Source organism: Corvus hawaiiensis, chromosome 2 (assembly GCF_020740725.1).
Source record: "Corvus hawaiiensis isolate bCorHaw1 chromosome 2, bCorHaw1.pri.cur, whole genome shotgun sequence".
In the NCBI taxonomy this organism is placed as follows: domain Eukaryota; kingdom Metazoa; phylum Chordata; class Aves; order Passeriformes; family Corvidae; genus Corvus; species Corvus hawaiiensis.
Window position 1 is genome coordinate 53,773,307 of NC_063214.1, and position 15,967 is coordinate 53,789,273.

Consider the following 15,967-nt stretch of genomic DNA (forward strand, 5'->3'; position numbering starts at 1 on the left):
AAAGCCATTACCTCTGAAGTTACAAAATGATTAGATATTCAGCTGCCACCATCAGATGCAATTAAAGACACAAAACTTAGATTCATCCCACAGAACATTAAAGTTTGCCAAGTATATTATGAAAAAGCCACATTGAGTGGCTCTGAGAGTCTTGTCCTGTCCAGACTCCCACTCCTGTATCAGTTGGAGACTAGGGAAAACTAAACATTCTGTGCTTCCTGATGCTGAAACGATGGAAAAGCATTGTGCCTTTCACACAAGTCCTGCCCTTGTGCCATCTGAGTGTTGACAGAGATACTGCTTCCTCTTCAAATCTAGAGTCATCTTATGTCTTTTGTCCCTTTTCAAATCTTGGGTCTTTTGGAAGGATGCTCGATGATGCTGCAGTTATTGGGATCAGCACTATGATCTAATTATTTGGAAAGGTTTTTGCAAGTTCTGATCTTACGCAGACTTGGGATACTGATTTCAAAAGGAGAAGGATGGGGTTGTGGTTAGCTAATATGAACAGTCTGTTTCACAATATGATATAATGAAAATTACTTAAGTACTTGGCTTTTTAACAGAATTTATTTCTGCATTTTTGCAGGAATGGAAAGGCACTTAATGACAGGATACATCTACTTTTGTGTACTCCCATCAGAAACTTCAAGCATTAAAAAATTTATTACCTCTTTTGAGGGGCAAGACTACAGAAATTTTAATATTGGATCTTTAGATCTTGTGAGCAAGGTTTCTCCTCATTTTGCACCTTCTGTGGCAACAGCAAGGGGGGCTTACAGTTACACGGCTAAATGAAACACAGACTGATTCTGGCTTTTTGGTCAAGTGGCATCACTCGGCTCATGTCCTCACTACCTACAACTAGTCCTGTCTGAGGCTTAGTCTGAGCTGAACCAGCTGGAGAAACGAAAAACAGAGCCAGAGAATCTGCTCAGCAGCCCAGGGGGTACTTCAAGCTCACCTCTCCTCCCTCTTATTTAGCAGCACAGATATGGCCACTCACTCAGAGGGACATTTTACTGCTCTAACAACACAGGAACACGATGTGTTAACACCTAATATCTGCAAGCAGGAGTTTCTGGATAATAATGTGGATAATGGACATTGAAGTAAAGGCCCAAAGGATACACGCAGCAAGGAAGGGGAACGCGTTTTCAGAGATCTAGGGAAAAACCACATGGTTCAGAATGGGGTTTGGAGAAGCAGCAGTTCCTTGCAGAGAAATGTTATAGAGGAGTAAAAGCTGTACTGTCATCCTCAGTTCCCACCCCATTCAGCAGTAAAAGCTGTACTGCCTTTTCTTAAAGCTGAGGGTGTCGTATTTTCCCGCAAATGTGATTCCAGGAAGGAAGCTGAGAAATCTCCCAGAAAATGGCAGGTCTGGTGGGTGGTGGATGCCAGCAGCTGTGTGTTTGTGACTAAAGAGGATAAAAGCTAGAATTAAATTAGAGATTCCAGTTTGAACTTACTGCTTTTACCCATATTCTAAATGATTCAAGTGATGGAAGACTAGAAACAAGCACAGCACAATCAATAAAATAAACAAACCATGAAAGACACTAGTGACACATTAAGGGGGGAAAAAATCAGATACCCTTTAGGCCATTTGGACTAAAGGAAAGAGATGACAAAAAATATATAGAGATTTTGGTTCCAAATCCTGAAAACTTCGCTCACACAAACAGACCTTCCTCCAACCACAATCTGATTAAAAGAGAGCACAGTCATTGCCAAAGGCCTGTAACATCTAGCTCATTAAAACAATACCAGTTGACATTATTAGGATGCATTATTTTGCTCCTTTAGTACAGGGGAAGATTCATCTGAGTAAGTAGCAGGGCCGAGTCCTTCTTTGGCAAAGGGCTTTGACTGGAAAGCAAAATGTCTGGTATGTTCCAGGCAGGCAGCTTCCACGCCTGGCAGATGGTATTTACTTAAGATGTACTGCGCAGCCCATATTTTAAACCAAGTTACTTTGCTGAGTTTACCTAACTTATCACAAAGACAGAAACTTTTGTCCATCTCTGTGTCTGTATTAGTCAAAATCCCATGTATTCTGAACTGCTACGGGGTGATTGTTTTCTCCTGGCAGAATTAAACTCAGTCCTGTAACAAATGAGAGGTGAAAACCCACAAGATGTTTTCAAACTGAGTCACACACATCCTTTTCAGCCAAGCTATAATACTCCCAAGTCCTCTGAATCATGGTCTCCTCTTCAACAGCTTTTAAGAAGTCCAGCTCAAGGTACTCAAGCCGTCCTCTCTCCCACCATATTATGTTGTGCTCAGCTGACCCGTTAAACTGAATCTGAAAGGGGAAACTCATCAGGTTTTTAAGCAAAAGTGCACCACAAGGCACAAAGACGAGGGTTTTCTGACTTGCTCACATTTCTATATCTATAAAATGAGTATAAATAAGAAATGACACAGCTAGTATATACTGGATCAAGCTCACAGGACATGTAATTTAACATTTTACCCTCAAAAGCGCTATTACAAGGTGTAACCAACTCAACTACGGACAATTGTTTAATAACCTAGTTACAAGGGTCCTGCTTTCTCAGTCCCTTAGGCACTAATCCAAACATATGTGATGCCCTATATGAAACAGCTCATATATTTGTTTAAGTGCAATTAAACATCTGAGAATATCATATGATAGGAGTAAGATAAAAACAATGGTGAGGCTAAGACGCTATCAATGACTACACAGCTTGCATTTGAATAAAAATTAAAAGTACATAGCTATCTATTGCCAAGAAAGAATAATAATATCTGTTTGGAACCTAAAACTGCAGATTTTTTAAATTAACATTTACAGAGCTCATGGTACAAATACTGCACTTTATTTTCAGGGATTTCTGTATAAATACAGACATAAGGAAGCGAGTAACAAAAATAATACGTACATATTATCTTTATTTTTGTGAGTCATTTCCATTTTACTTCTGTTATGCAGCATTTTAACTACCACAGTGACTTATCACTTCTTCTAAATTTAAACTAATTCCCCTCCTGATTATTATTACTCTAGTGATTTATTTATTGAGCATAAATCTTGCATTTATTGGCTTAAATGTCTTTTAATATTACTGTCTCTACTTATACGATGGGGCTAAGATGAAATTCAGTCTCCTCCATGATCAATACAAAATATATATAGCACAACTACAGCTGTTCATTTCACAATTCCAAAACAAGAAAGCCTCAAGTTAAGATTTCACCTTGGCTGAAATCCTGCTTTCAGTGAAATTGAGAGCAAAAGTCTCCTAACTCAAAAGAAGAGCAAAGATTTACTTCTTGGTGTCCAACCTGCACATGTCAGCTGAAGTGCCACTGACACTTTGAGGCTGTGAAACTTTAAGGCCAGAAATGGCCATTATTACTGAAGCCAATCTCCAGTACCACACAGGTCATTTCTAGTTACATGCCACACAGGTATTTCCTGATAACTTCAGTTTTTGAACCTTTCTGCCAGGTAGTGGCTCCAGTGAAGGTTTCTCCCTTTTAAATGTCCTGTTGTTTATGAAGTACAACTTTTTAAAACTTTAATTAGCTGGACTGCACTCTTATACATCAATATTTTTTTTAATATAAACACATCTCAAGGCACTCTGAGCTTATAAATACCTCTCAGGATGCTCACCACTTTTTTTTGTGTTGAAGTTTCACGCAAGTACTTCAACCATTTCAGAGTACAAGTACATAATAAAAATACTTTTAAAGAAATCCTATTATTTAATTGAAGAACTCTAGTTTCTCCAAGTCTAGGTCTAAGAACTTGAGGAAAGAGTGTGTAAGGAACAAAAGATGGTGAGGAAGCTTCATGTGACATAGGGTCTCAGTTTCTAAGGGACCTTAGAGAGTGTATGAAACAACCAACCCAAAGATCCCTCTGCTGTGAGCACACACCTGCCCCACATGTATCTGACAGTGGAGGGGGATGGACCATGTCCCAGCTGAGGTCTGCAAAGCAGCTCTGCAGCTAAGGATGCTCCTCCTGGTGCTCCAGGCAACCCCAGCCCCAATTCTGTCCTCTTCTGCATGCCTGGGCTGGAGCGTAGACACAGAGGCACCACGAGAGGAGGCACCAGGGGCTGAAAAGGGGCTACAAACTGCTGCTGCCCTGACTTACTGGCTTACAGGCTCAAGAGGCAGTAGACCACCAGCACTGGTCAGAGATGATATACGTGAGGTGTTCGTATCATTACCACCACGACTGAATCTTTTTGGTGAATCTTTTATTTTCCTGTGTTCAAACAGTGAGGTTTAAACATGTGTAGGTAAAGTGGCCAGCATCCAGAACACGAGAAATGCTATGGTTCAGGTTGCCTGAACACCCTTATTTTGTCCTCTTTGTATGTCTGACCAAACTCACAGTCTTTAATTTTTTAATTGTATCTCATTTCCCATCCCGTTATCCATACCTGTGTGAGTACCAGGAATTTGATCCAGGCTTTTTTAATGCAGCCTTTGACTGCAACATTTTCACTTACATGACGTCCCTGTTCTCCTTTTGAATATGAGAGTATATTATAGCTTATGGTACACTAATTGTTGAAATTTAAGTCACTTGAATTGCATAATTATTTCCAAGTCACTTGCATACCTCTGTAACACTTTCCACAAATTCTGGTCATGCTTGAAAAGGGAAGAATTAAACACACTGAACTAACTCCAAAGGAAAGACTATAAGACAAAAAAGTGCATTTGTTTGCACTTCTAAAACTCGCTCAAACCAGACAAATCCAGGTGACCCAAAGGTAATAGTAGACATACAAGATCAAAACTGAAATTACAACACCTAAGAGTATAAAACCTCTGCTGAGTGTTGAATGGAGAGTTTGCCTTGAAAAGTTGAAAGTCTGATTTAATACCGCTCCATCGAACAATTTTCCTCAACTGCTCTTGCCTGTGGACATAAATTGAGACAAATTACAGAGCATTACACACTGTGGGCAGGAATTTACTCCCTGAGAATAGGAATTTGTCTTATTTTCATTTGTTTCTTCATATGATTGTCTTAGTGGATGTGCAGGTTAAGAATCTAATTTTACTGAAGATGAAAGGGAACATTTCTTTACCAGCCTGTCTGTGCTGGGGCAGACATGGCTTCATTCACCTTGACTTACACTCTACCTGTACTGCACAGGCAAAGATTTCAATTTAACATTTTCAGGGTACAGCCTCAATTCCTCATTACTTTTTACCTACAGCTACTTTTTATATTTTCTGTTCTGCCATGTACTGTGAAAGAAATAACAACTTTGTGACTCATGTAATATAAATTCTTGAAAGTCACCACCTTATTTATTTACAGAAAACATGAGTAATCTTTAATGAATTCTCATACAGTTACTGCATACAGAGTTTGAATAAATACCTCAGACCAAGCATGCTACACCCAGTTCCTTTATGCCGAGGCATGTGTCCCCTTCAGTGTGGAAACTAACGGGCTTCTGGGGGAAAGGGAATCATCAAAAAGATCACATCTTGAAAATACCTGTTTAGTATCAAACAGATAATTACTACTCACATTCACAGGCCACTTCATAATTCTGCCTCAAGGAGTTGGTGGTGTACATAAACCAAATATTTAGGACTTTCGAAGTATGATCTGATTGAAATAACAGTCTGGTTCCTGTCATTTCCCTTGTGGTAATTTTCTTTTTAGAAATGATTAAATAGCATAATTCCTCTAATGACTCATTTAGTTTATTTTTAACTAACACCAAAGGAAAATACAAAGGAAATAGTCTTCAGCAAATGTGTTTTTTAAGAAGGAAGAAAAGCTGTATGTGATATGATAAATTAGCATAGTTTAGAACAGTACATGCAGCTAATGACTGAAAAGATAGCAGTATATGCAACAATTTGTATCACACTGCATTACTGACCAGGAATTGAAGCTTTGACTGCTTTATACATTGTAAATGGGTTATGTTGTGATTTTGTAAAATATTCCTTCCACTAAGGAAAAAATTTCCCTGATATAACAATCCTACTGTAGGTGCCTCCAGTCTGAAAACCAGCAAGTGAAAAATAACTGGGTAAGAAGTAGAGAGCAGGTATTCAAACAGGCCCTAAGGCAACTTAGCACTTAAACATGTGGCAGATCTGTTTTCAGCAAAGCAATTAACCAGGCAGGATTCACCATCCCAGCAATCTTAAAATGCAGGCTGGATCTTTTTCTAAACATATGCTACAATTCAAATTATTAGACCGGAGAGGTGCTAACACAAGAATTGGGGTAGCTATGCTCAAATACTTTGTCTTAATGGCCTTAAAATGCATTGACTCAAAGATACACAAATTCAAGCAACTAAATAATGATTTACATGCTTTACTCAACTGGATGACTGAAAGCAAGTTTTGGTTCTCATCTTGCATCTCCTGATCTACTTTTCAATATATTATTGACAAGCTTGTCTGTGGCACTCTGCTAGTTATGAATCCCATTTGTTAATGGAGTAAAACTCATTCAGCTCTAAAAGCACAGACTGGTAACTACACCCATATTACACTACTCTTCCAGTACCCTCTGGGACAGGGGTGGGGACTGAGCCAGTACCCTCACACTGCTTACAGTTTGAACAAAGCAAGCAGAGAGGGTGACATGCTGACCCAGCAAAACTTAGTGAAAGTCTTGTGAGGGATTGATGGATCTAGGTTTTTCATCCAGAGTGCAAACTGGAGGTTTCAAATTGAGTCATATTAGCTAGGCTTAGATTTTTGGTAATGCTAACACAACTATTTGTATCAAAATTATTAGTCATTACTTGGGGCACTGTAGAAAAAATGTGTGCCTTGGTTTTGCACTAGATGTGTGTCTGCCTATTATGGACTCACAGACAGCCATCAGCATCTATCTGCATACGTAATTTCCCTATTGCTAATGAACTGACACTTGACCAACAGTGTCCCCAGAATACATCAGTAAAAGAAATGAAGGAAGCAACGATGTATTCTCAGTGACCCAAAACACATAAATATTTCATATACTGAGCGGTAACATACATCGCATGATCAAGGTACTATAAAAATATAATTTCCACAGCTCTGTGCAGAACAGGTTGGAAAGCTGTGAAAGAGGAGCAGAGGTCATTCACCACAGACTGACCATCCATGCAACAAGCTGCAGTAAGGAAAGTTACAACTTTGAAACTCCTCACCATGCAGCTTCTCCAAAGTCTCAGCACCACTGACTGGCTTTGGCAGCCCTGGCTGTCCCAGACAGATTACAGGTTACAAGAGGGAATGTTAAACTGCACCATGGCAGGTAGAAGAGGTGTGTTAATCCACCATATCCTCAGTTAATGCTGTTTGAACACTAAGTTGGTACTAGCACTGCACCCAAAACATTTTCAAATAAACTTGTAGAGAAATAAATTACTCTTTCTTTCCATTCAATCGAGGCCATACACTGGGTACACAGAGTGACATAATATCCTTCCTGAAATCAGAGCTGCAGTGAGGACCAGTATCCTTCAAACATGACCAGTTCCTGAGACTGCCTTGCAAACAACCACATTTTCCTAATTGCCACAGAAACTATCTTTTTCATCTTTTTAAACCTGGCCAAAGAATTACACATTGTTTTCTTTATAAATGCAATAAAATTTCATCACTATATTCTGTACTTCTGCCAGAGTTTGACAGCCGCAGATACAGAGAATCTTACTGGAAAGCAACACACAGAAATAGCCACTCCATTTAACTGCTGCTGGTCAAAACCTCACACCAATTTCTGTGATATTTGCCAGATATGACCGTAAATAATGTTATCTCTATGCCTGCCCCTAGTTAGCAGAGTCAAATACCTTTTTGTAACCCGTCCAGCAAGTGACTGTTATCATCAGGAATTTTTTTTTTTTTCCAACATGACATTTTCTGCATGTCAGACCACATCCACTTTGGAAACTGGTGTTCTTGAAAACAGGACTCCGTACAAAACTATGATCAATACAAAACTATGTATTGATTTTCTTTTTAATCAGGAAAAATCGGTACAGTTGGTTAGGGTTTTTATCTTTGCATTAGCCATTCTGAAGATGATTTTAAATTGCATGCACAGGCCAAAGGATTTGTTCTGAGGCCAATTTGCATTTAGCTTTAGTGCCATAGACAGACACTCAGAAATGAACAAATCAATATATTTGTAATGACTGCTTAGATAACTGCTTAAGCAGCTGCAGAAAGCCAAGTCAGCAATTATTTTTAAGGAGATATGACAAGTTTTCTAATCGTCTGACAGTTACACACACTTGTTTTCAAAAGATGTCATCCCAGTTGCCTTCTTCCAGTCCCACCAGACTTCTGCTTCTTTTTTAATTGGGTGACCATCTATTCTCCTTTTGTGGGTTACCATGGGCAGGTTTGACCTGTAGCAATCAGAGCAGATGAACTGGTGCCAGTAACTGCTCAGACAGTCAGACAAGACGAAGTTCAGCACCTAAGATACCACAGTAGTTTATGATTAAAAGGCAATTTAGTTAAATAGCTAATCATGCACTAGTGTCTGTCCCCTGGTTTTCGGTGTATGTATGCATGTGTGGAAACAGAGAGGTATGAATGGCTATTTCAAACCCCGTCGTTTATAACACCGTCTCTAGCCAGGTTAGTTTGGAATAGCGACAGGAAACGAGCCTGAAACATGAGGCATTAAAACCTGTTCTCTTACGAAAGAGCAGACCTGCAGACCGTGCGCCAGCGCCGGGCTGCGGAGCGCTCCTGCCAGCAACTCACCTTGCTGAATTTTCGTCACCAGCTGGTGACGGGCGAGAATCCTGCTGGTCCTGTAGGGAGGGCGCCGGGAGGGCGGATCGCAGCGCCAGAAGAGCTCCTGGCCCTCGGGAGACACCGCGTTCAGGTAGAAACAGGCGGTGCCCGCGGCCCGGGGCACCTGCTTCAACATCCCGCTGCCCTCGGCTCGCCCCGGCCGTCCCGCGGCGCTGCTCCAGATCGGAACCAGGGCAAGGAAAGCAGGGAGGCTCTACGCCCCAGGGAGCTGCGAGGAGCGAGCGCTTTAAACGAAAAAGGAGTGCCAAGAGCTACTATAGCCCGGGATTCCGGCTTTCTCCCACATGATCCGCGCGGGCCAATCGCTCCCATTGCTGCCTGTGGAAGTGAGCCGGCGGAGCGGGACAGCCAGCCTGCCTCAGCCCGGCACACAGCCTGCCCCAGCCCCAGCCCCAGCCTGTCCCGGTGCAGCGCACACAGCCTGCCCCAGCCCCAGCCTGTCCCGGCAGCCCCCTGGCTGGCCGGAGTTCACCCCGCACGGAGGGGCTGCACCGGGCCACTTCAGAAAGCAAAGAAGAAATAGTTGGAGACGCTTGGGAATGCGTGTTTTAGGGTAATGAGGGCTGCCGAAAACCTTTTCCTCCTCTGCTCTACGCTGCCTAGCTGTTGACTCATCTCTGGAGATGATGCCCTCACTAGTTTTCTAAAAATCATACTCCTGTTTGCCAAGAAAAAGTCCGTTTATGGAAGGGCTGTCTGAATCTCCAAATCCGCACAGTACAACGAGCACTGGAACAAGCTAAGCCCTTGGGATGAAAAAAACCGAACACCTAGCAACAGTCACTCAGCAGTAAACAAAACCCAAGAGTCCCTAACATTAATGCTACCAAGAGCTGGTCACAGCCTGGAAGAGGGAAAAGGGATGGAGAGGTTCTCTGTTATTCAGGTTCCTTGCCATAACCTTGCCTTGTCTTCTTTTTTGTTGTTGGTTTTTTTCAACAGGCATGTGTTTTCATTCTGCCCTCACACATCAACCACTGAGTTTGCCAAAGATGCTCTTTCTTTGATTAATTATATGGAAGCAGAACACTGTCATTTTTATCAGCAAATCTGAGTGAAAATATACTGAAAATGCCCTCCTAGTCAAATAATTTTTCATTACATTTTAAAATACAAATATTTTGGATTAATACACACCTAGTATATGCTGATTTCTAAGAATCACAGGAAATGACTGATTTCTAAGAATCACAGCTCAGAAATGGTGCTGCCACCTCCGTGCCCCTTCCCACAAGACCAGTGTCAAGCTGGGGCCTGGCAGCTGACAGCAGTATTGGAGTGGCTGCAAGCCCCAGGCAGAAGGGGCTCAACCCCCATCCCAACCCATGGGAGATATTGACCTCCCCAAACTCCACCTGGACATCTACCTGCAGTGACATTATTGTCTGTGTCCTATTCTCCAGCCTTGAGGCCAACAATATGTCACGACATGCCATGGTGCAATGGAGCTCTCCTCACCCTTCCAGCCTCACAGATGCTGACCAGGGCAGCGCCATGAGGTGGCACTGCCTGGGACTCGCCTCTTCACAAAGGACAGGGCAGATGTAGCCACCTAAACGTGAGAGGGGGTAGGACAGCTCTTACTCACAACTATTCATTAAAATTTTGCTCCATGCAAGCCCCCTTAGGGCAGGGTTTTACTGCAATGCAATCTGTTCTCATTACACCTTATGAATTTTATTCCTCATCAATGTGGGACTTGTGCAGTGCCATAAAATGGAGAAATGTAATTTTGGGTACTAGAAATTTAAAATGAATGCTGTGGACTGGAAGCCTCCATTACCTGTTATTACCATTAACAGCACCTGCAAGTGCTGTACGTGCTGCTTTGTGCTCCAGGTATGGCTGCATGGTCTTCTCTGAGATTCTAAGAAGAGACTTCAAACTCAAGACCAAAGACATGGCACCACTACAATCTATAATCCCAAACAGGGCTGGGTACTGGCAGCCAGGCAGAAGGACTGACCAATCTCCTCTCTTCCTTGCTGTGCAAAGAGAAGAGGCAGGAGTGCTTCACAGGTGTGAGCAGAGAGAGCCTGAACAGCAGGGAAGAGGAATGGTTCCCATTCCTACCCCAGCTTGCCTAGCCAGTGTATCAGTCACTCTGCTGCTGTCTTTTCAGGAATAAATATCCCAGAGACCCCCAAATGTCAATGACAGGCATAGTGTTTATCCAAAGAGACATTACCTCTGCGCAGGGAAATTCTTATTTGATTAATCTACAGTTCTTTGACCTAATTCTATTTATAAAATTCTAGTGCTAATGTAAAGCATTTCATACCACTCTGTTTAAATATTCAGAAGGATTTCTTTTTCTGTTGGAAAATGCATTGACTTTTTCAGCTAATGGGATTCTGCATTCTTCCTAGGAAGTAGGAAGCAGTTTAAGAGAAATAAAATGCTTCAAAAGCCAGTCCAAAGAAACAAAAACCAAGGCAAGAGCCTATGTAAGGTGTATATACTAGTGAACAAGTCCACTAAGGGCTCAACAAGCCCAGTTATATGCTTGTAACAGACAGCAGAGTACAGCCTCAGTGCCCCTGTGGCTGCCCATCCTTCCCATGTCTCCACCAGAGGGTAAGGCAGCAGGCCAGAGCTGCCCTGCCAGCATCCCCAGCAGCTCATCTCAGAGGTCACAAAGGACAGAATAAGAAGCCTCTGTTTCAGGGTGATGACTTTCCCTTCCTCCCAGACACGAGGGTCCAAACACAACTTTAGAGCTGGAGGGTTGCCCCAGGCTTGGTGCTGATGAGTGCTGCCTGTGCCGAGGCTGAATTCTTTGGCTTCAGTCCAGTACTTGCATAGTAGTCAAATAAAACAAGAAACAACAAGAGTTAGCTGGTCTTGTGGTGCGTTTGAAAGCTCCTGTGCTTGAAGTTGTGCATGGCGAAGGAAAGAACTAACCCTCATTGCATACTTTTAAAATGACTGTATCCTTGTTTGGTGACTACCTTGACACTCACTGTTTATTTTCAAAAATGTGTCACTCAGATGAGGAAACCCCTTTGGCCATCAACCTCTCAGACAAGAAGTACTACAGAAGTCTAAGTTGTTATATAATAGCACTAATTAATATTTCAGTCTCAGTCTGCAGACTGTTTCTGGAATAGTTAATAGAGCAACACTGAACTTCATGCTAACACATCTCATAAAAGCACTTCAAAATAAAAGCTTCCTCATGGATTTTACAAGGGCTGTGGGGGAGCTCCAGCACACCCCTGAAATTGCTGCCAGTCTTGACAAAAGCACAGTCCCATGAAACAAAAACCTGACCCCATGTTCCCATGTTGTGACTGATCCCTGCAGGAAAGGAGATTCCTTCATAAAACCATGTCTGGAATTAGTGTTTTTTTAAAAACCTGAATCAGAAATATCCATGCTGATTTCTATAGTGTAATAACTACATGTCACATCTAACATGACAATCAGCGACTTGATGGATACCAAAATACTCTGGGATATCAGGAATCTTTAGTTAAAGACATTCATACAGCACAGCACTTCTGACAACTGCATAGACACAGTGTAACTGGCAAAGTCAGCTCAAGGAGTCATCCTCTTCTCTGTGTGAATTCACAGGCAGAACTGCAACACTTCATTTCTGTTAATTGCTTTTTATGTCCCTCTGCTACCTTTTCTCCCTGAAATGTCATTTGGTGTGAGAAAGAAAGAGTAAACTATTGGAAGGAAAAATTACCCCAGGGCAGCCTGTAGATACTGTAGTATCTCAGGCAGTACTTGAGATCTGCTTCCATTTCACAGTGAGTGGGGTGCTGACATCAGCTGGAGAAGACAATGCAATGTGCTCTAGAAATGCTAAAATGCATTTGATAGCAAACTATCTTCTTATGACTGGCTTTTCTGGGTAAAACAACAGCATGAGTTTCTACACACCACCTTGGCCTTAGAGTATTACTCATGAGGCAACACTACAGTGGGGTAGTTGAGGATAAATTGAGATGAATAGCACTTTCCCACTTGTATTCCTATGTGTGTATATATATATATATATATATATATATATATATATATATATATATGAGGACTGTTGATTTACAGCTTAGAATGCATGCATCCCAGTGAACTGTGAGATAGGTCCGTGACGTTGTACCTGGCACGGAGTTCTTCAGGCTTGGATTGAACCTGCTGTTCTCACACAGAAATCAGCCACTTGATCTTCCTGAAGTGACCCATTTCCCTTTTATTGTTAGTTGCACTTATCTCGTTATTTCACATCTAAAATTTAATGGCAACTTGACAGCCTCTCTTCATTAGTAAGCACTGGTTCTATGAGAACAAAACAGCTTCCTATCCACTAGAGGAGCACATTTGTTATTAACATTAGTGACATGTAGTTAGAAGAAGCAGGAAACTCCTGTTTTCAAGTCACAGAAGAAAAAAAATCAGGTATCTGCTTTCAACTTGCTGATCTCTGGACTCTCTTCTATAATTCTGGAGGTAGAAGAATAGTTCAGTTTGCTGGATTATGGCCTAACTCCAATACCTTATATATGCAGTATATCCTGGATATTGATGTCCTATCCACATATCCCTATCCTATCCACACATCTTCTATTTCTTGCCTGTACCTGCCTTTACAGATGCCTGCACAGCAGGTCATGTGCTAAGTACAGGCAATTTCTCTTTTCTCAAATTCGGGAAGAGAAAAAATGCACATGCAGGGACCCCAAAGCTGTGTTTAAGATGAAGCTGGCACTTACTTCACATGTTTTGAATCCTATCTCTGGGGCCAGGACTTTTAAAAGCAGAAGTTCATTGCCTGCTGTTTAGGAAAAGCGTTTTATGTTTGAACACAGACATTTGTTTGAGAGTTGTTTGCTGGGATTACTACAGGCTGCAAACTCTTTCATACAGGGCATGAAACAGCAGGGACTCTAGAGCAGCCAGAAATGCTTCCCTCTGGCTCAATGGCACTTTGATTTTCTCCCTGAGGCCGTGCTGGGGCGTCGAGGCTCTGCAGCTCATCTGGGCTGCCAGGAATCAGACTGGAGCAAAAGGAAAATAGTTTATGTGAGATTTCTGCATCGCCAGGAAGTGAGATGGAGACGGCTAATAGCTGCACGGAATTACAACAGAGGATTGTTCCACTGGAGAGCCCGATACTGATGTGTTCTGGAGGAAAGTCAGCTGCTGTGTCAACTGTCTGATAGTGAGTTTTAAAAGTGAACACTGCTATGCAGGGCTTCTTATGCATGAGAGACAGACTTACACACACCCTTGAAGATAAACTTCAAACCAGGAGATGAGGCTTCTGAATAGCACATTATGCCCTTTTCTTCTGTTCCAGTGTCCCTGTTCCAGCATCAGAGGACTATCCATTTGCATTTTAAGACCCACTTAATCAATGGACAGTACTGCTACATAAAATACTTCCTGATTACAAGAACATCAGAGGCCTAGCCACAGCACAGAAGCAGAGGATTAGAAATTTATGTGCAGGAGTCCAACAGTAGTATGTTTTAGGGAACAAAAGGATGGCAGGGAGGTGACTCACCCACCAGCCACCCAGACAAACTTACAGAAATAAGGACATATACAAAAAGCCAGGAGGATGAGGGTCATGGCAAGAAAGTGTGATTCATCTCATCAGTTCTCCTGTGGAGGAGCTATGGGATGTTAAATAAGCAAAATGAATAGTATCTGATTTGAAAAAGGCTCCTCCAAAATCCTCTACCAAGCAATCATAAAGAACCTCAGCTATCATAGATAAAAAGGAAAAATCCGCTTGTGGTTTAATGGCAGCTTAAAGACAGGAAACAAAAATAGTAATAAATAATCTATGTTCACAATGGGATTGGGTTTCCAGAGGACTCACACAGACATTAGTGCTGGAACCTGTTTTCTCCACTATCCATACATGATTTTTTTAACGGGACTGAGTAATGAGTTGGCAAAATATAGTGATGATAGTCTGTCAGTCAAAACAGAAATTGGTTGTAAACACTGAAGGTTCCTACAATATTGATTGAGAAGGCCTTAAAACTGTAGCTTTTGAGGGTGGATAAATGTATGGGATAAAAAACATCCTAAAGATATCCAGCGCACAGTGATGAGATTTAGTGGAACTGTTATCACAGAGGAAACAGATCTTGGACAGGTTTATGAAAATCCCGTACAAGCGCTGAGTAAGAACAAAAAAAAACAAAGAGGATTTTAAAACTTTTTGGAAAAGTAATTGAGTGCAAACCAGCAAACATGCTTGTGCTATTACAAAGGTCTACCCATCATTTGGTAATTATGAGGTCTTTACTTGCAGTGGATAAAGTTGGGAACAGTAAGTAGGGGTAGGTTCAAAATGAATGAACATAAATAGTTCTTCATATATCCATAGCTGACCCCTGGAAGTCATTGTTAGAGGATACTGTGGTTGCCAGAAGTTAGCAGAGTTCAAAAGAGGATTAAATCCCTGGAAGAAAAATTCAGCAAGGGCCATTAAGCACAAAATTCCAGGTGATGGCCCAGGACCTCGAGCCACGTGAATGCAGGTAAGATACACAACACATACACAATCACTATATGCCTATCCCAGTATTATATTTTTCCCCAAAAAAGCTGCATCTGCCCACTGGCTGACACATGATACTGGGTTGGTCTGACCTGGAGTGGCTACCCCACTGGGGCTGTTCTGAGTGGGAGTGGCCAGTCTGTACTCTTACCTGAGTTAACCAGACTGTACCCATCCCATGGCCTATGTAAATGTGGGACCCTAACAGCGCTGCTAGTGCATAAATGCATCAAAATAACTGCTCCTGTGGTCTGTGGCTGGAGCCTGCAGAATGACAGTATTTCCCTGGGCACGGCCTCTCCGTGCCCTCCTGTCACATTTGCTAGTGAAGTGTAAGCTGCTGGTCTGTTGGCCACAATGTCGGGCTCAGAAGATGTGACCTCTCTGTTCCTTCTGCTCTCCCAGGGGCTTAGAAGGCACCAGGAGCTCCTGGATGGTTAGTAAAATCATTGGAAGGGGTCAGTTGTTTCATCCAGTGCCTGACTGCTAATTTAGGCATTATGGTCTCACTCCTGTTCAGTCTTTAAACATTTTTTCTCAGTCAAACCACACCAGCATATGAATAGACACTCCACTGGCCTTAGCTGAACTCTTCACAAGCCAGGAATAGCCAGCATCCCACACTGTGTAAAGTCCCTA

At 42.0% G+C, this 15,967-nt stretch overlaps 1 protein-coding gene across 9 annotated transcripts in view; it reads right to left on the reverse strand.

Annotated features, from left to right (window-relative positions):
• The window catches only part of STARD13 (StAR related lipid transfer domain containing 13), a 329,767-nt gene that overhangs the window by 106,916 nt on the left and 206,884 nt on the right, over positions 1-15,967 (reverse strand). The window contains exon 1 of one of the 9 annotated variants that reach the window (XM_048295066.1): positions 8,749-9,055. The exons of the other annotated variants lie outside the window; for them this stretch is intronic. Within the exon in view, the coding sequence (XP_048151023.1) occupies positions 8,749-8,917 (169 nt within the window). The 5' untranslated portion in view covers positions 8,918-9,055. Of the gene's footprint in view, positions 1-8,748; positions 9,056-15,967 lie in introns of those variants that run through there. 9 annotated transcript variants of the gene reach the window in all.